This window comes from Mytilus trossulus, chromosome 5 (genome assembly GCF_036588685.1).
Source record: "Mytilus trossulus isolate FHL-02 chromosome 5, PNRI_Mtr1.1.1.hap1, whole genome shotgun sequence".
Taxonomy (NCBI): Eukaryota; Metazoa; Mollusca; class Bivalvia; order Mytilida; family Mytilidae; genus Mytilus; species Mytilus trossulus.
Window position 1 is genome coordinate 62,969,706 of NC_086377.1, and position 21,217 is coordinate 62,990,922.

Below are 21,217 nucleotides of genomic sequence, written 5' to 3' on the forward strand. Positions count from 1 at the left end.
TTCAATCTTTCTGAATTTTGGGTATATATTTGGACTAGAACTATACATTACACACACAAAAAACTTGACAAAAGTGCATGGTGCAATTGTTTACATGATGCAGAACATTATAAAGAACTGATAGAGGAATTAATTGTGATCTATTGCCCATTATCAGGTAAGGGGAGACAATTTCAAAATAATAGAAACATTATCAGGTAATTATAAGGGGAGACAATTGCCAAATAATAAAAACATTATCAAGTAAGGGGAGACAATTGCCAAATAATAGAAACATCAGGTAAGGGGAGACACTTGCTAAAAAATGAAAACATTATCAGGTAAGGGGAGATAATTGCCAAATATTAGTAGCATCAAGAGGGCAATACATACAGTCTTCAACAAAAGACAACGAGTGGGCAACATATAGTCTTTAACAAAAGACATCTAGAGTGTTATATCTTCAACTAAAAACAGTTATAGGACAATTCAGTCAATAAAACATCTAATAGTTAAAGGGCAACATTATTTTTTCATGGGTACCAATTTTCCTGAATTAAAGAAAACCTGCATGTTCGTGTATTTGATTTCTTGATTTTGCCAAAGTCTCCATGATTATGGAAGCCAAGTTGTGAATCAAAATAGAAACAGAAACTGCCATTCACACCTACAAATACAGAAATATAATTAAAGATCTGACATTCGACAATTACTGATTGGGGACTAGCACATTAAAAAGTGACAGGATTCATCAAGTTTATATAGAATCAGGGGGTAACTTGACCTTTAATCAGAATATGGTTACTGTTTCAGCATGTGGAGGTATTGTCTATGTATCCGAGTCCAAGATCACAGAGATAAGAACACCTAACTGGCCATCACCTTATCCTGTTGGAACAAAGTGTACATGGTTGATTAAGGTAAATGTTGTGAATTTTATAGTTTTACGATATAATATAATAGGATATAAAGCTAATAATAAGGTCAACGCAATAAAAAAAAAAAAACATATGGTAATGGGGCATACATTGTACATAATCACAATTTGGAGAAAACCCTGTCAAAACAACCTCTAAAATACAAATATAAGTAGAACAAGTCTCCAAAACGAGTTATCTCTCAGAAAACAATTAAAGATTGAGCAACATAAGCTGAGAAAAAAATGTGTACCAATGGTCCCTATATACTGGTACACCATAAGGTGGCATATCGAAGCAGACTTCAGCTTTTGACTATTGGACTCCCTTATAATGATAGTATTCTCCTGCATTTTAAGTTACCGCTAGTACTGTTTTAAATAAGTATGGCTAAAAATTATTTTTTTTTTATAAAATATTCTATTTTACAATATATTCAGAGAGCACCATTGTACAATTGCTGTGAAATGTATACCTAAATTATAGTCTGAGGCAGACAGATTTCTAGGGCTTCTATAGTAATTAGTAACTCTGGAAGAAACTCTCATCAAAACTAAATATTGAAGTGAGGCTCTTCTGTCTGGTTCCTGGTTTAATACTATGTTCCTTATATGCTGGAGAATGGCGGAAATAGTGTATCATAATCTATTATCCAATGGCATCACACTTGCATGGTTTTGACAAATTCTGTATAGAAGTATATATGGGAAAGTTTTTATTAAAAACATTGAATTTGTGGAATAATCCACAAATATAAGAAGATGTGGCATGAGTGCCAATGAGACAATTCTTCATTTACCAAGTCACAATGTATAAAAAGTTACTGTATATTCAGAAATAAATGCATGCATTAATTATTGCGATTTTTTCATTTTGGACTTTAATGCTATTTTTATTCTTTCTATTTTGAGAAAATCCTATTTAATTCTGACATATAAAATATTTCAAATGTGAGTTTTAATTATCATGTTTACAACTCTGTCACATTTTTCGCAATAATAAAAACCTCGCAATAATTTTTGAATTTACAGTATTAAACCATTATAGACCAAAGTAGGGTCTTCAACACTGAGCCTTGGCTCACACTGAACAGCAAGCCATATACATGATATAGGGCTTAAAAGTTTAATTTGATTTCAGGCTCCAGCAGATATGTATATAAAGTTGACAGAAGACCAGCTTTCCCTCCCATACAACACTCTAGACAGATGTTACCATTGGATGGAAGTTAGATACAATCTGATTGGTCAACTTGGTGTGAAGATTTGTGGTGAGACTAAAAACAGGATCTGGACTACAACACCATCTGGTGAATCTAATTTGATGATGGTCAGATTTGATGCTAAATTTGCAGAAGACAGGGATCCATGGCAAGGATTCAAAATAAGTGCCACAGCTTTTAACGAAGGTAAGAAGAAAATGTGGATTCATTTATTTTCATTGGTACTTATTTTCGTGGAAACGAGTAAAAGTTGCATTTTTGGGAATATTTGATTTCATAGTATGGCCAAATTCTGCAAATAGCCTTATAGAAAAATCGTAATTAGTCATTGAATTTTGTGGTTCACCTGTACCCATGAAATCAATGAATTTTGGTAACCAACGAATAATAATGAATCCACAGTATTTTAATAATGACCAAATGGATGTTACAGCACCTTAAACTTTTTGATTGTCAATAATCTTTACCATGTAAGATGTGTTTGTTTGTTGTCCTTGTTTTAAATGCTACTTGCAGCACTCTTTGCTTGTATTACCATGAAGAACTATTTGAAGTACAACAATTTTTACACTGAGAACTAGTTAGAAAACTGGCTTACATGTATTATGAACTTTTTGCATGTTGCATCTTTGCCATGTACTATTTGAAGTACAACAATTTTTGCAAACACTGAGAACTGGTTAGAAACCTGGCTTACATGTATTATGACCTTTTTGCATGTAAAAACACCTAAAACTGTTTGCATAAATTATAAATGACTGTGTCAAAGCTATAAAAATATTAATAACCTGTACCATGGAAGAACACTGAGAAGAAGTTAGAAATATTCTTTACGGCCAAATGGATGACCAAGGTGACCAAATTTCTACACCCAAGTGATATGTAATGGTAGTTTATTATCTGTATCACTAGCCTTTATAACACTGAGTTTACCCTGAATAAGAAAGGTATGTTTGGTACCTACCGTGTCTTTCTGGACTAGGATGGTCAGTGGATACTCTCTGGACATTTGAATTGTCTCAACTTATACATAATATAATTGCGGTCTCACTAATTAGCGACAACAAGAATTTTAGCGACAACAAGCGTCAACAAGCGACAAGAAGCGACAACAAGAATTATTTTAGCGACAACAAGCGACAAGAAACTATTTAGCGACAACAAAACATATTTTTTTTAATTAAAATAAATTATTGCAAAAAAATATTAAAAGAATATGCAAAAGAAAATAATTTTTATTTTATCATTTATTATGTATAACAGCTAGTATTACGTTTAATTATTGTATTATGAGATTACTTTAAAGTTTTCCTTGTGTTTTAGAATATATCATTTATCTTATAATTTGTTTTTTAAAACTCTTTTCGTTTATTTATACTTTGACTTTGATGAAAACAGATACATCCATTATCTTATACATATTCATCATATTTAGAAATAAAAAAAGAAGCTCAATCTCTTTCTTCTTCACAAATGTTTAATATCTTCATCTACCAATATACTAATATAAACTTCACAATCTCTTTCTTCCTCGCAAATGTTTCATTTCTTCAGCTATCTTTATAATAAAACATTTAAATTAAACATATCTGCTCGTAAATTAAAAAAAAAAACTTGACATACAAATTTCTTTATATCTAAAATCTAATATTTAATAAAAAAAAAAATGTTTTCTTGTCGCTAAATAGTCTTCTTGTCGCTTGTTGTCGCTAAAATAATTCTTGTTGTCGCTTCTTGTCGCTTGTTGACGCTTGTTGTCGCTTCTTGACGCTTGTTGTCGCTAATTAGTGAGACCCTATAATTGTGTGAGCATTGACAAAGACATGATGTCATATTGGTAAAAATTCTCATTATTCTATTTACAGAATCTACTCCCACAACTCTACCGAGTGATTCTACTCAGACAACTCTACCAACAACTCTACCAAGTGATGATTCAACGCCACCAACTCTACCAACAATTCTACTGACAACTCTACCTGGTGATTCAACTCCGACAACTGTACCGACAACTCTGCCTGGTGATTCAACTCCGACAACTGTACCGACAACTCTACCTGATGATTCAACTCCGACAACTGCACCGACAACTCTTCCTGGTGATTCAACTCCGACAACTGTACCGACAACTCTACCAATTGATTTAACTCCAACAACTCTACCGACAACTTTACCAAGTGATTCAACTCCAACAACCCTACCAAGTGAACCTTTGACCTGTACTTTTGAACCTGGCTCAGATTGTTTTCTGATGAATGACCAAAATGCAAAACTTACGTGGAAACAACAGAGAGTAAGTCAGAAAACTTTATTTTGTGAATATTTTAAAAACCATTTTGCATTACAAAAATGTCAATGTTTTTTATGTTTTATGTTTTAATTTTTTTAAGAATCAAATGCATTGTGGGTAACATTTTCATAGGCTAACTCAAAAGTATTGTGATTGGTTAATAGAATATACAATAAAGGAAAAAGGACAACCAATGGTGTTGTTTTATTATTTCTTTTAAGATAAACCTTAAAAAAAATACCCATAATATTTTAGATTCTGAAACCTCATAATTTGTATGTCAGTTATGTAGAAAAAAAAACAACATATTTTGATATTTGAATTCAACTTTTTAAAATTTAATTTACAATCTTTAGACCAGATTTTTATAAGTTATGATATTACTAATTGTTAAATAAGGTTCCTAAATTTTTGATAAATGATTTTGCCTTTTTATTTTTGTAATTTTTTTGCATTTTATTCTGGATCCTTTTAACCCATACAGACCCTCATAAATTATATTTTGAATTACTAGGTTTATGTCTAGACAGTTTTTGAAATATTTATTTTAACAAACATCAAAATAAATCTTTATATTCCATGATTTCAGTTTTCAACACCTACACCAGGAACTGGACCCTATGGAGCAAAAGAGGGGCAATATTACTCATACATGGAGTCTTCCCATCCAGCTGCTAGTACAGGTCAAGAGCTTACTGCTACATTTGTGATGAGAAATGAAATATCGGAAGGTATGCAAGTTTTGTGAACACTATAAACAATTGTTCATCTTAAATTCTTCTTTGCAAAAGAGAAGGAATAATGAGTGTAAGAAAGGAGCAGTTACATATGGATAAAGAAAGTCATATGCACTTTATGACCATAATATTTCATAACTTTAAATATTCTAGTTTAAGCTTGATGGAATTTAAAATATAACAAGTTTTGTCTTGCTTTCTTTTTAGTTTTGACCTTAACAACCCATTCAGACAGCAGTGATTTGTTTTCAATTTACAACTGACATATTTTTTTATTTAAACCTTTTAAGGTTGTAGGAAATATATACAAGTCAGATTTGTTAATTATTTTAGTAACAACATACATTAATATGTTAAGATGTCTTTTTGGTTTGAATTTTTAGTCAAATTATTTAATTTGGTGTTTCCAGTACACATTTTGTACTCATAGTACAGAGTAAAGTTTTATAATTGAGGGCAAAGATACTACTCCACACATTGCACAATATTTTTTTTCCTCAGCCCAACCTAGATGTTTGTCATTCTACTACAGTATGCATGGGGCGACAATGGGTTCTTTAGAGGTCCACAGGAGAGGGACAGGAATTCCAAAGGATCTTATCTTTATAAAGAAAGGTGAACAGGGAAACCAATGGAAGCTTGCAAATATATCAATACAACCTGTTCCTGGTCTACAGGTTAGTAAGAAAGGGTAACAGTTATCATCTTGCAGCAAAGTTATAGTTGTATTGTATAGACCTTTTACTTAAAACTTAATTGTTATACATGTATACAGAACAGTTTTTGCATATGCTAGAAACTTTTGTTGTTTTCAAAATATTTGAACTTTTTCACTTAATAATAACATTTACAATGTAATGTGTAATATTTAGGTGGCTCCTGGGTACAAAAATATCAGCAAAAAATTAAAACCTTGTTAGCTAACCTGACTCAAAGGGCCAAGTGAGCTTTTCCCATCACTTGGCGTCCGGCATTGTCGTCTTCCGTCGTTGTTAGCTTTTAGAAAAATCTTCTCCTCTGAAACTACTGGGCCAAATTGAACCAAACTTGGCCAAAATCATCATTGGGGTATCTAGTATAAAAAATGTGTGGCGTGACCCGGTCAACTATCCAAGATGGCCACTACGGCTAAAAATAGAACATAGGGGTTAAATGCAGTTTTTGGCTTATAACTCAAAAAGCATTTAGAGCAAATCTGGCTGGGGTAAAATTGTTCAACAGGTCAAGATGTATTTGCCCTGAAATTTCAAGATGAATTGGATAACCCGTTGTTGGGTTGCTGCCCCTGAATTTGTAATTTTTAGGAAATTTTGCTGTTTTTGGTAATTATCTTGAATGTTATTATAGATAGAGATAAACTGTAAACAGCAATAATGTTCAGCAAAGTAAGATTTACAAATAAGTCAACATGTCAAAAATTTTCTGTTGACTCCTTCAGGAGTTATTGCCCTTTATAGTCAATTTTTATCTATTTTTCGTAAATCTTAGTTATCTTTTTCAAAAATCTTCTCCTCTGAAACTACTGGGCCAAATTAAACCAAACTTGGCCACAATCATCATTTAGGTTTCTAGTTTAAAAAATGTGTGGCGTGACCCGGTCAACCAACCAAGATGGCCGCCATGGCTAAAAATAGAACATAGGGGTAAAATGCAGTTTTTGGCTTATAACTCAAAAACCAAAGCATTTAGAGCAAATCTGACATGGGGATAAAATTGTTTATCAGATCAAGATCTATCTGCCCTGTAGTTTTCAGACAAATCGAACAAACTGTTGTTGGCTTGCTGCCCCTGAATTGTTAATTTTAAGGAAATTTTGATGTTTTTGGTTATTATCTTGAATATTATTATAGATAAAGATAAACTGTAAACAGCAATAATGTTCAGCAAAGTAAGATTTACAAATAAGTTGACATGAACGAAATGGTCAATTGACCCCCTAAGGAGTTATTGTCCTTTATAGTCAATTTTTAACAATTTTCATAAAATTTGTAAATTTTTATTAACATTTTCCACTGAAACTCATGGGCCAAGTTCATTATAGATAGAGATAATTGTAAGCAGCAAGACTGTCAAGTAAAGTAAGATGTACATACACATCACAATCACCTAAACACAATTTTGTCATGAACTGTCTGCTTCCTTTGTTTAATTCACATATACCAAGGTGAGCGACACAGGCTCTTTAGAGCCTCTAGTTTTATTTCGATATTACATCTACCGGTATTTCGCCTATTAGTTCAACAGAAAAAAAGGACATTAACAAAAATGTATGCTTCTTCCAGAGGTAGATTGTGAGCTTAAATGAATGGTGACCCCATCTTTTTATTTCATTTTTAGCTCACCTGGTCTAAAAGGCCATGTGAGCTTTTCTTATCACTTGGCGTCCGTCGTCGTCGTCGTCTGTCGTCGTTAACAATTTTTCAAACATCTTCTCCTCTGTAACCACTGAATGGATTTGGATGAAACTTAATATGATTGTTCCTTAGAGTATCCTTCACAAAGTGTGTGCTTAGATTTTTTGATCCGTCAAAAAACCATTGTTGGGTTGCTGCCACTTAATTGTTAATTTTAAGGAAATTTGGCAGTTTTTGGTCATTATCTTGAATATTATTATAGATAAAGATAAACTGAAAACAGCAAAAATGATCAGCAAAGTAAGATCTACAAATAAGTTTATATGACCAAAATTGTCAATTGACCCCTTAAGGGGTTATTGTCCTTTAATGACAATTTTTCACAATTTGTTCATCATATTTGCTAAATTTAAAAAATCTTCTCCTCTGAAACTACTGAATGGATTTGGATGAAACTTAGCATGATTGTTCCTTAGATTATCCTGCACAAAGTGTGTGCTTCGATTTTTGATCCATCAAAAAACATGGCCGCCGTTACTTAAAATAGAACATAGGGGTCAAATGCAGTTTTTGGCTTATATCTCAAAAATGAAAGCATTTAGAGCAAATCTGAGATGGGATAAAAATGTTCATTAGGTCAATATCAATTAGCCCTGAAATTTTCAGATGAATCAAACAACCCATTGTTGGGTTGCTGCCACTTAATTGGTAATTTTAAGGAAATTTTGCAGTTTTTGGTCATTATCTTGAATATTATTATAGATACAGATAAACTGTTAATAGCAAAAATGTTAAGCAAAGTAAGATCTACAAATAAGTCAATTTGACCAAAATTGTCAATTGACCTCTTAAGGAATTATTGCCCTTTAAGGACTTTTTTCACAATTTGTTCATCATGTTGACTTACTTTAAAAAATCTTCTCCTTTGAAACTGCTGTATCAATTTCAACCAAACTGAGGCTAAATGAGTTTTAGATTATCTAGTATAAATTTTATATTTCATTTCCTTGTATGTCAAGAAACATAGCTCCTATGGCTAAAATAGAACATAGGAGAAAATGATTTTTTTTTGCTTTTGAAGAAAATAGGACGATTCAAAGAACATTTAAATAAATTGAAAAGCCAAAATAATCATTGATGAGAGATTAAACCAAAAAATTCAGGTGAGCGATTCAGGCTCTTGAGAGCCTCTTGTTCTTTTAAGTATATGATAAGTTCATTTATAAAAAAATATAGCAAAATCCTATATATTAGAAGAAAAAAAATTGATTTATACACAGGAGCCCCTTAATTCAATGCATTATTATTGCAAAAGGAATTGGAATTTAATGCAATACTAAAATAAATGCATGTAATTGTTGTTGTAATTAATGCATGGTTTTGTCAAAGTAATTTTAATATAATACATTACATTACAATATAAATCACTCCATGCCTGGTAGATTTTATTTTAAATACAGAGATGTGGTATGATTGCTGATGAAACAACTTATATCTGACAAATATCAAATGATGTGAAAGTATAGGCAGAATATTTGCAGCAAGAGGGCTTGAATATAGGAGATTTTGTCTTGCAACAGAAGAAAAAAATATATCCAATAGCGTGTTGGTGTTTTTTTGGATTTTTTTTATGTATATAGATTAAAGGGCACAAATTTTACACCTAAAATTTAATTTTTAAATCCGACTTTTGTGGTTTTTCCCCACAAAAGCATTTAATTTAACTATTTAAATCATTTCAGCTTTGAGATGGAAGGAGACATACTTTCATGGAAGACTTAAGTTTATTTTTCAAATTTTAGATATATATAGAAGCAGTTCGAGGATCAACACATCTGAGTGATATAGGAATTGATGATGTTAAACTAACTCCTGGATACTGCAGTAAGTTAAATTAGTGATTTTTATGCTCCATTTGTGTGCTTTATGTTTTTTGGTCTGTGTGTCTGTTTGTTCGTTCTTTTGTTCTTTTGACCACACATTCTTCTGTTCGTCTGTCAGGCTTTCAGCTTGAAGTTTTTTTTTGATGAAGATGAAGTTCAAACAACATAAAACTATACAATATAACTTTTATCTAATGAAGACTGTAAAGTTGCCTTTAAATCAGCCTCAATCCATTTCATTTAAACTCTGGTGAATAGTTATTACAATGGCAATCATGACATTATTCTTGTATAAGATTAAAGACAGTTTTTTTGCCCTGCCTACAGTAGGCATAAACAGTCTTTCTCTTCTGTGTATTTTTCCTTTTATCTGACTGTCTGGTGTTACATCATCGATTTTGTTTAGGGTAGCATATAGGCAACTATGAGAAAAAATATCGAACAGAAATCAGACCAGACATGGCAGGTTTTTTTTATAACTTTCATCTCCTATCCCTCACAACAAAAAAGACACTAAGCACTGATCTGAGAGTACTCATAGTAATTAATTAACAGCTAGTTCAAAGCAATAACAACTGATTAACAAATTCATGTCTTTTAGACTGTTCATTATGATGTATATGAAAATTTTAAATCGAATACCCACTTATAGACCTTATGAGCTACTGGTTCCTTGTTTACCTTGAGGGTTCAAATCATAGCCTGGTCAAACTTAAGACTTTAAAATTTGTGTAACTTAACGTTCCTTGTTGCATTATTGATCGAGTAAGAGCAAAGTCTGGTCACCTTGAATACTTTTTAACAAAAATTTTCAATTATACTCACAAAATAAAAAAAAATATAATATAAGCATTGCATATTTTTATGCAAGTCTGTTCCTTAAAATAAACACACATGTGGCCACAATATCACATGCTAGTACCAATGTTATTTCAACTGATCGGGCAGGGCTTACGTTTTATTTGTATAAGGACAGTCTATTTGAAGATTTGCATGATAAGGATGATTGCCATTATGATTTCTAATCTCTGATCAGTGTTATCAAAGGAATTTACACTACAATGACTAGACACTTTATTGATGAGTTTATTCTTCGAAACACCTATCTATAGATGGACTGGCTTATTGTGAGCGAATTGGTCAAACTCCGCCCAGTCAAGTGAAATAAATCAAGTAATACTTACCAATTTAAATTTTAGACATAATTTGTACATTTGAGCCTGAGGATCCAGATTGTGTTTTTGATCTTTCCAAGGGAGACTACAACTGGGATATCAGCGAGGTAAATACCATCCATATATGAGATATATCAGACAGGTTAATATCATGGTTGCTATATACCAAACAGGTAAAAACCATCCAAATATGAAATATAACAGACAGGCAATAACCATGGTTAAGAAATATCCAATACTGTCCATAGGTAAATACCATGGTTGAAATATAATTTTACAAGCAAATACCATGGTTGAGATATATAATCAGACAGGCAAGTGCCATAGTTGAGATATATCAACAGCGTAATTACCATGGTTGAGATATATCAAACAGGTAAATATCATGGTTGAGAAATATCAAGGGGTTAAAAGCCATGGTTGAGATGTATCCCATAGGTAAATACCATGGTTGAAATATAATCAGACAGGCAAATACCATGGTTTAGATATATCAGACAAGTAAATACCATGGTTGAGTTATATCAGACAGGTAAATACCATGATTGAGATATATCAGACAGGTAAATACCATGATTGAGATGTATCAGATAAGTAAATATCATGGTTGAGATTTATCAGACAGGTTAATTCCATGGTTGAGATGTATCAGACAGGCAAATACCCTGGTTGAGATATCTGGTTGAGATATATCAGACAGGTAAATACCCTGGTTGAGATATATCAGACAGGTAAATACCCTGGTTGAGATGTATCAGACAAGTACATACTCTGATTGAGATGTACCAGACAGGCAAATACCATTGTTGGATATATCAGACAGGTAAATACCATGATTGAGATATATGAAGGGGGTAAAAACCATGGTTGTGATATATCATGCAAGTAAATACCATGGTTTTAATATATCAAGGGGGTGAATATCATGGTTGTGATATATCAAGCAGGTTAATATCATAGTTGAGATATATCAGGCAGGTTAATATCATAGTTGAGATATATCAGGCAGGTTAATATCATGGTTGAGATATATCAGGCAGGTTAATATCATGGTTGAGATATATCAGGCAGGTTAATATCATAGTTGAGATATATCAGGCAGGTTAATATCATGGTTGAGATATATCAGGCAGGTTAATATCATGGTTGAGATATATCAGGCAGGTTGATATCATGGTTGAGATAAATACAGCAGATAATTACCAATGGTGAGATGTATCAAACTGGTTAATATAATGGTTTTTCAATTGTATTTCTCAGGACCTCTGTGGCTGAGTGGTCTAAGTCTAAGTGTATTACTAGCATTTTTAACATTGAGGTAATCCTGCATGTGAGAGGTATGTTTGATTCCAATATCAATCTACTAGGATGGTCAGTTGGTCATTTATTTGGACATATGGACTTTCTCAACTTATTGCCTATTGCCAATTATTCTGAAATTATTATTACCTACCAGTTAATCAATCAAATATCTATCAACTGTATTTGGATAAATATGAACATTAAACATACCCGTAGCCAGGGGGGTTCGGGGGGTTCGGACGAACCCCCCCTTGAAAACAAATAAGCACTGTTAAAGTCAATTTTCTGTTCGAATTGTGACTGTTAAAGTCGAGTTTGTGAGTCCAACGAACCCCCGTTTGGAAATTCCTGGCTACGGGCCTGTTAAAGGCAATAAATGTCATGAATGTACAAGCTAGTAATGGCAATTCTAAAATACAGGTCAAATCTATTAAGTGAAGGTTTGCATTGTCAGGTTCTCCTTTACTTTACTTATCCTATTGCTGTAGAAAATAATCATGCATAATCACCCTCAACTTAAATGCCACTTCTATCAAACTCTTATTAGGACACTTTTCTCAGGTTGGTAACAGTCTGCGCCAAAATAAAAAATCTAGTACTAGTCCAAATCAGAAATTTGAATATTTTATACACATTTAAACAAAATTTCTAATTTTTCATTAAACCAAATCAGGTTTTACTTAAATTGTGCATTGATAGGGCTAGAGGTTAAAGGCACAGATTGGGGTTTATAAGGTGACATTCATATGAAGGTTTGACTGTAACACATAATCATATTGTAAGTTCATTTATAGAATTCACTGCATATATTTATGTTCATTTTAGGGGAAAACACTTTCAGAACATACAGGACCTTCAAGAGCACACAGTGGACAGTTTTATGCATACTTGGAAGCCAGTGATAGACCAATGGGTGGGACTGCTGTCATGTCATTTAAAGTTCCACCAATGGGTACGCTTTTATTTTTAGAAACTGATGGATGGATAGATAAGTGTGTGATAAAGTTGAGAATAGAAATGGGGAATGTGTCAAAGAGACAACAACCTGACCATAGAAAATACAACACCAGATGGTCATCAACAGGTCTTTAATGCAGCGCAAAACTCCAGCACCTAAAAGCATTCTTCAGCTGGCCCAAAATAAATATATATACTAGTATCAGTGATAATGGACGTCATACCAAGCTCCAAATTATACACAAGAAACAAAAAGTTAAGATATTCCAGCCTTTAAACAGATGCATAATATGCCGCTGGGTTAATCATGATAATGAGATCTTAACCCTCCTCTATACCTCTAGCCAATGTAGAAAAGTAAACACATAATGATATGCACATTAAAATTCAGTTCAAGAGAAATCTGAGTCTAATGTCAGAAGATGTAACAAAAGAAACTAAACAAAATGACAATAATACATAAATACAACAGACTACTAGCAGTTAACTGACATGCAAACTCAAGACCTCAATAAACTGATTGAATTGAATGATTATGTCTTCATCAAATGAATATCAGACACAATCCCTTCTTTTCAGGGTTTAATATTATACCATCATAAAAATATGTGAGAAGAACATAACCCGTGTCATGCCAACAACTGGTTTTTGAATAAATGTGTTTACTTCCAATTCAAAGACCCTATAAGGGAATCAATATCAAAGCTAAAATACGTAATCTTTAATGACCTGACAACAGTATTGCATGTTTTGTCTCTATTTTATTAATAAAACCACACCAACATTGATGTCTCACATTGTTTCAAAACTTGTATTAAAAAATCTTATTATAAATTATGGAAACTTTTAACCAATATTAGGAAGGCTATCAAAAATAGTGAATGGATTAAAACAAACCTTGGATGAAGACAGGAAAAAATTGAAAAAAAGATAAAACATTACAAGAAAATTTTAAATTGAGCATCAACCATTCAGTAAAAAAACAGGGGTCTGTTTAATATTGTGGCAGACAGTACAGTGGCTTTGTCTGGTGTAAAGATATGTTATCAAGCTAGGTTATTCAATTACTCTATGGCACCACTATGGATTCATATATAGCCTTCAACAATGAGCAAAACCTATAGAAGAAGATATCATGAATGTTAGGCTATCTAGATCAGAATTATTTCAAAACTTTAGAATTTACATATTTCAATAAAAAAAAAAAAAAGATAAGGAGGTCTTTTACAATTTCAGCTTACAATGAGTATTGCCTGAGCTTGGCTTATAACATGCATGGAGGTAACATGGGGGAATTGACAGTACAAAATGGGGAAGAACTTTGGACCAAAAAAGGAAATCAGGGACATAGTTGGAAAGAAGCAAAAATTCCAATCAATGCTGATACAGGAGAATTTGTAAGTTTTCATTTGTCTGTAATGCTAAAGCAATAGTTTGTGCCCTGCTTGAAAAAAGCATGATGGGAAATAGAATGGTCTGTTTTGTATTTGTACTAATTCCAATCAATTAGCAAAAAACTATTAATCAGAGGTCAAACATAAAGTTATCACCAAAGGGCAAGTCAATTTTTCTATTTAGGACTTTCTTATTCATTCTGAGGAGCAAAGGAGTTTTGTCCATATGTCAGGATTTGGCCTTTATTTTTTTGCCAGAATTTGGGATAAAAAACTGTATCACCCAATTACATAAGAAAATAGTGGGTAAAAACCTAAATTTGTGAATTCTTATCTGGAGCTCTGTTACTAACATTTTCTATTGAAACTACTGGGCCAAGTTCATTATAGATAGAGATAATTGTAAGCAGCAAGAATGTTCAGTAAAGTAAGATACATCACCATCACTAAAACACAATTTTGTCATCAATCCATCTGCTTCTTATGTTTAATATTCACATATACCAAGGTGAGCGACACAAGCTCTTTAGAGCCTCTAGTTAGAATTTGGGACGCAAATTGGGATTTTGGAATTCATGATTAATATTTGGGAGACCTGGAAAGAATTTGTTTTTCTCATAGATTTGGGCTGACAACCCTACCTACTTTTTGTCGGATATTTTGGATCATCTGTTTTTATCTATGTAGTGCAATTTTGAAATTTGCCAGCTAATATCTGCTTACCTTTTCACAATTTTAATACATACATATCTAACTTAAAAATGCCATATTTGAAAATCTTGTTATTTTTTTCATAGTTTCTGAAAGGAAAATGGTTCAATGTTAAATCAGGAACATATATATTAACGGGACTTGACACTACCTAATTATCGCCGATTTCCTTGTCGTGAATTTAATAATAAATGACACGATACGGAAACGGACATGGTATAAATTCGTATTCGCAATTACGGTCGATAATTAACGGCTCTAAATTTCCTATTCGAAACAGCTCAAAAACTATTGGTTTGGAAACTTGTTTTTCTTTATTCATTGAAATGGGAAGATAATGAATCACTATTATAAATATACAATATAATAAAAAAGAGAAATATTGGATTAAAAAAGGCAAATTATTGTTATAATCGTCTCCTTTTTTCAAAATTAAATAAATAAAAAGTTTTTGAACAAGTTTTTTTTTTTTATAAATTAAAAACAAACCTCTTCTAGAAAATCGTTTTATCTTGAGAAAATAGCTTTTTTGTTCTTAAATGATTTATTTTAGTTTCCATATTAAAATAGAAAGCCTTGGATAATTCTTTTAAATAAGGAAGCATAGTGAAATAATTACAAAATTACTTGTTTATACAAGTCCTCATTAAACTTAAGGTTCCAATATGAATAATTGTTTTTATTAAACTGCTTTTTAGCTGATTAAAAATATTATGAAAAACAACCCAAGCCGACCGAGAAAACTTGCTTTGATCATGATTCCTCAACATTCATGACAAAATACACACAAGCCCACAACATGAGAATGAAGTTTGTAAAAAGAATTGAATTGAAATCCAAATCATTCATTTGCTAACCATGTACGACAAAGAGAACTTCTTATCTTGGTCTGATGGTCTGCCTCTTTTCCGGTTAGGCCGATGCCTTAAGAAAGTTTATTGCTATAGCAAGCTATAGCAAACTTTCCAAAAACCCACAGAAGAAGAAAAAAGAGAACTTCTCTTCTCGGTCTGATGATATGGACTTTTATGGTTTTCTAGAATGCTAAACAGAGTCTGACACTGCTGAGTTTTTCAGATGAACAGTTTGAACCTTTAGCTGCCAAAAAGTCTAAAATTGCAATAACAACATCATGTCAGCCTAGCCAACTGAACACACCCTGTTATCAATGTCCAGATTGTGATAAGATGTAAAAGTCAATTGCTGGGTTTAGAGGTCATGTACGACAAAAAGATTGGCATTACAAGAATAAAAGGAATTTTCTTCTATTCACACCTATATTAATATGTCTTCTTTTCTCAAAAGTCTTTTTCGAAAAGAAGACATATTAATATATATATATATATATATATATTGCAGTGCTTTAAAAACATAATGATACCAGATGTGGAATGATTGCACATGAGCTTAGACCGTAGTTTTTTTATTTTTAGTTTTACGAACCCTCCTACACTAATTTTTGCCAAATAGGAAAAAAAATAAAATTAAAAATGTTGTTTTTTATTTTATTTTTTCTCCTCCCACCCAGTGTTTTTCATGCAAAAAAAAATAAATTTTAGTTCATACCTGCATGAAAGAATCTAAATTTATGCTCTTGGTGATTTAGTAAGTTGTTGCACATTGATTTTCAATTCAAACCTTGTCAAGAAAAAAAAAATAGTTGTTACACTAGTAGAAAATCTCCTGGTGAAATATAAAAAAAAAAAAATTGATATTGACGGTTGGTATTAAAAAAAAATCAGCAGCAGCAGTTTTTTTTTTGTTTTTTTTCTCGTCCTCCTACCCATTGGTTTTGTCAAAAAATTTCGTTAAACTAAAATATAATAACTATGGCCTTACTTTCATTTTTGAAAAGATTGTGCAAGCTTTTCGCACTTTTCTAGTTCCTAAATATATACATAAATTTTCCGAAAAAGGTGTAGATTTTGTCGTGCTTGAAAGACAGATTAACATTTGCAATGCGAATGCTTAAGAATGTTTTTTTTGTCAGTGCATTTTTTAGTATGGAAAACCTTAAACCTCAATCATGACCAGTTCTTTGGTATATATATTTTAAGTCTTCATATCATTTGTATCCTAGTTAGATTGAATAACTATAACAAGTATTTTCCCATGTTTAACCCGACACATTCTGTATGTATGTGCCTGTCCCATGTCAAGAGACTGGGTTCAGTGGTTTTCGTTTGTTTCTGTATAACATATTTGTTTTTCAATAATATTTTTTACATAAATAAGGCCGTTAGTTTTCTCGTTTGAATTGTTTTACATTGTCTTATCAGGGCCTTTTATAGCTGACTATGCGGTATGGGCTTTGCTCATTGTTGAAGGCCGTATGGTGACCTATAGTTGTTAATGTCTGTGTCATTTTGGTCTTTTGTGGATAGTTTTCTCATTGGCAATCAATAATTTAACTGCTATCATTCTTGCAATGATTGATTAACGTTTTCTATTTGTGACGATACCAATTAGACTTTTTATTAATAATGAAATAAATAACAAACAAACTTATATATTGATATGCTCTTTTTAATAGAGAAAGGATCGCATTGGTAGATAATATAATGTTCGATATTTTTATATGTCTCATCTTGCTCAATAAGGAAAGCTGGTGTCTGAACACTGCTTATATCACATAATACTGTCAATTCAGTGATGGCCCAAAAAACTGTATCTGTATGAACTGTATACGTATCTGCAATAAAAATTACAATTTTACTAAATTGATAAAATATAAATTGGGAATGTGTCCATAGGGCACAAATTATACCCCTGCTGCAAAGCTTCAAAAATTCAAATTAAACCTAAACTATTATCATGATTATATATTTACTTTTGAACACATATACATATATTCATATTAAAGTTTAGGAAATGTGTCATTATACTTGAAAAATGAAGATTTATTTAATATTAATCATGCAAAAATAATATTTCTTGTATAAATAAGCGTCTTTTATTCAAATAAAATCATCAGAAAAAAATAATTGTGACTTCCTGTCCTACATTCGCTTCGTACACCCTCATAAGCCACCTCTAAATTTTGTGAAGAAATGATGCATTTATGATCTAAAACTTTGAAAAAAATGGGACAAATAAAGGTTGCAATACGTATATATTATAAATAAAAAAATAGTGTTATTGTTGTAATATAATGACATTTTTCTGTGTGTTTGTGTGTGTGTGGGGAGGGGACATTTATGTACTTTGACAACATCAAAATCACATATGCATGTCAAATTTTATATTTATTTTAGTGTTTATGTGCTTTAAAAGGAGTTTTATAGTGATGGAGATTAAATAAGGTACACCTTGGAATAGTATAATATAATAATATATATGTTCCTGGATACACAGACTGGCCAGATAAGGACCAAAAATGGCAAAATTGATGACTCGATATTTCTTTAAATATCAATAAAATGTCATTAAAACTAAGTTACACGGGATGCTAGTGTATCAAACTTGTAATCTGCAACATTTCTTTTGTAATAATTGCATTCATTTAATCACAATACGTTGGACAATGCAAGAGGGGGATAATAAAAATGGCGCCAATGGCATTTCTGAATGAGACCGCGAATGATGACTGATTTCTTTATCAATACCAATAAAATAACATCCAAACTACATGAAACGTGAAGCTAGTGTACTAAACTTGTAAACTGTCGCTTCAAATTTGTCATGATCGCATTTTTTTCATCACAAAACGTTGGGCAATGCAATCGGATAATACAAAAAAAAATGGCACCAGTAGCATTTTTCAATGATCGTGAATTTGGCCAACGTAATAAAACACTTTACATAGAATAAATCACTCTCATATTAGTTACTTCATGTGAAAAAATATATCTTCTTTATGCTTGAACTTACCAACTCATTAAAGTTGTTGAACGTGTGGAATTATGTGGATGATTCATTAGCAGTCACGATAGCTTTCAGTCCGACGCTTCCAGTCTCCATTAATCTCGCGAAGTCTCGTGACGTACGGGAGTGAAATAACTTTATACTGAAATGCGTACGAGATTCATTTCCCGTTAGATATACTGTTCCCAGGTTAAATGTATGAAATTTTCAGAGAAATATTTCTTGCTAAATTTTCAATTGCTTGTATCTTGTAAACGTATCAGGGACATGGACCCTTAATTTTTTTTCTCTTCTTAGTTCCAAAATAAAAATAATTTCAATTCATAACAGTTTTTTAGAAACTTGTTATTTTGAAACAGGGTGAAGAACTTCCTAAATGAAAAATAACATTTATAAAATATTCAGTTAAAGGTACAACAAGGAATTGCTTGAATCTGGAATGATTGAAAATTGATGAGAAATGTTTTATGAAAACTAACTCAACTAAATAAGGTTATCCAAGTGTACATTAGGCAAAGTTTATTTTTATTTTTTTATTTCAATACCAACAAACTAACCCAATTAGCTTTGCATTCATAAATTTGATCAGTTTATATTGTCATAGATTTCTTATCGATTTTTTTTTATTAGATTCAAATTATTTTTTGTTTTACCTTCAATGTTTGAAAGATGATTACTACTGTTGTATTTATGTTTAACCTTATCTATATTTACAGGTTGAGATTGTTGCCACACTAGGATATGACTATACAAGTGACATAGCAGTAGATGACATAGTCATGGTTAAAGGAGCCTGTTAATTTTGTAAGTACTACAAGCTTGATTAATCATTGAGGAATCTTTTAAACAGATGGTTGTAAATAAAGTGGTCATTCTTATTACTTTGTTGATTTCAATTCAAATGCATATGCCAGTAGATAAAATTATAAGATTAAAACAACCATAGTTGTGTTAACCAAAGACTTATGTTGACAGCTTTTACAAAGGGACTTGCGTATTCTACTATATTAAAATATTTGTATTAAGGGAAGAATACTGTTTTAACATAGAAAGAAGGCATAAAGTCCTAAAAATATTGTAAAACAGAATATCATAAAATCATTTTGTTTTCTGGTTTATTCCTGAACAACTGTAAATTCAGAAATAATATTATAATTATTTTTGCGATTTTGTCATTTTAGACAAAAATGTACTTTTCATTTTTATGCTTATGAGAAAAATCGTGTTCAATTCATAGAAAAAATTTCAAAATGCAAGTTTAAATAGTTGATATTATAACCTTGTCACATTTTTCACAATGATAATAAAAAGAATGGCAATAATTTCTGAATTAACAGTAATCCAGAATGAATACTCATAACATTGCATAAGGGAGGATAATAAACTTTCATTTGCACTTTTTGATTGAATTGGAGCTATGTCTCAAAAAATTTCCTCATTCAGTGTTAAAGGTGATATGATCTGAATAAAAGTTTTTTGTAATACCCAAAGGACCAAGTTACCTAATAAGTTTTAACACCAAAAAAGACATTTGAAAAAAAACCAACATAACATTTAGTTATCAATGTCAGACATGCTAGATAGAAATCTGTCCTATATATTGAGAGCTAAGAGACATATGTGCACCTCCTCCATTTACCCTCTTTCAAAGAGACATTTCTCACCCCTCCCAGAAAGGCCTGCTTATTAAGAGGCTAATTGCAGTTCAAATACGCATTTTTGAAGTATGCAATTTACCTAACAATTGCTTTGTTTTATTATTGTTATCTCATCCAAAGCAAGCATTAAATGTTTGCCCCTAAACCTTCTGTAAATTACTATGAATCAATATTTTCTACTGAACAAAAAATAAAATACCATAAAGATCTTTATTGTAAGATTACTAAATGTTAATGTTTTTCTTTGTAGATAGACTCCAGCGCTTATTGGAGAAGGAATGCACTTCTGTCTCAAACTGACCGTGTCTAGCTGACCAAGACTGTAGCTTCTAGTGCTATATTGTCTTGTAATCAATTGAATATCTCAATATTTATTTTGTTATTGTTAATATCTGTTTTTTCAAAAATAAAAAATATATTTATAATTTTTTGTTTAGCTATAAAATGTGTAAATTATCCCAATTTTTATTATGCCCCATTCAAAGACATTATGTTTTCTGTTCCTATCGTCCATTCTTCCGTCTGTTCGTCTGTCTGTTCAGCTGCAGGTTTAAGTTTTTGGTCGAGGTAGTTTTGAATGAAGTTGAAGTCCAATCAACATTGTTTTTAGCTGATTGAATGAATTCACCCGAGTGACCTGTTTTATAACTAATTGCTGTCACCACAGCCTGTTTCCTAGCATTTATAATAAGTTATCGAAGGTACCAGAATTATAATTTTGTACGCCAGACGCGCATTTCGTCTACATAAGACTCATTAGTGAAAGTCAGATCA

General features: G+C 31.7%; 1 protein-coding gene across 1 annotated transcript in view; it reads left to right on the top strand.

The window, feature by feature from the left end:
* Positions 1-19,585, top strand: part of LOC134718171 (uncharacterized) — a 55,634-nt gene extending 36,049 nt beyond the window's left edge. Inside the window, exons 13-22 of the mRNA XM_063580661.1 lie at positions 793-899; positions 2,037-2,304; positions 3,984-4,411; positions 4,998-5,139; positions 5,647-5,822; positions 9,302-9,383; positions 10,582-10,664; positions 12,685-12,811; positions 14,053-14,213; positions 19,502-19,585. Of these exons, the coding sequence (XP_063436731.1) occupies positions 793-899; positions 2,037-2,304; positions 3,984-4,411; positions 4,998-5,139; positions 5,647-5,822; positions 9,302-9,383; positions 10,582-10,664; positions 12,685-12,811; positions 14,053-14,213; positions 19,502-19,585 (1,658 nt within the window). The remainder of the gene's footprint in view (positions 1-792; positions 900-2,036; positions 2,305-3,983; positions 4,412-4,997; positions 5,140-5,646; positions 5,823-9,301; positions 9,384-10,581; positions 10,665-12,684; positions 12,812-14,052; positions 14,214-19,501) is intronic.
* The last annotated feature ends 1,632 nt before the right edge of the window (positions 19,586-21,217 follow it).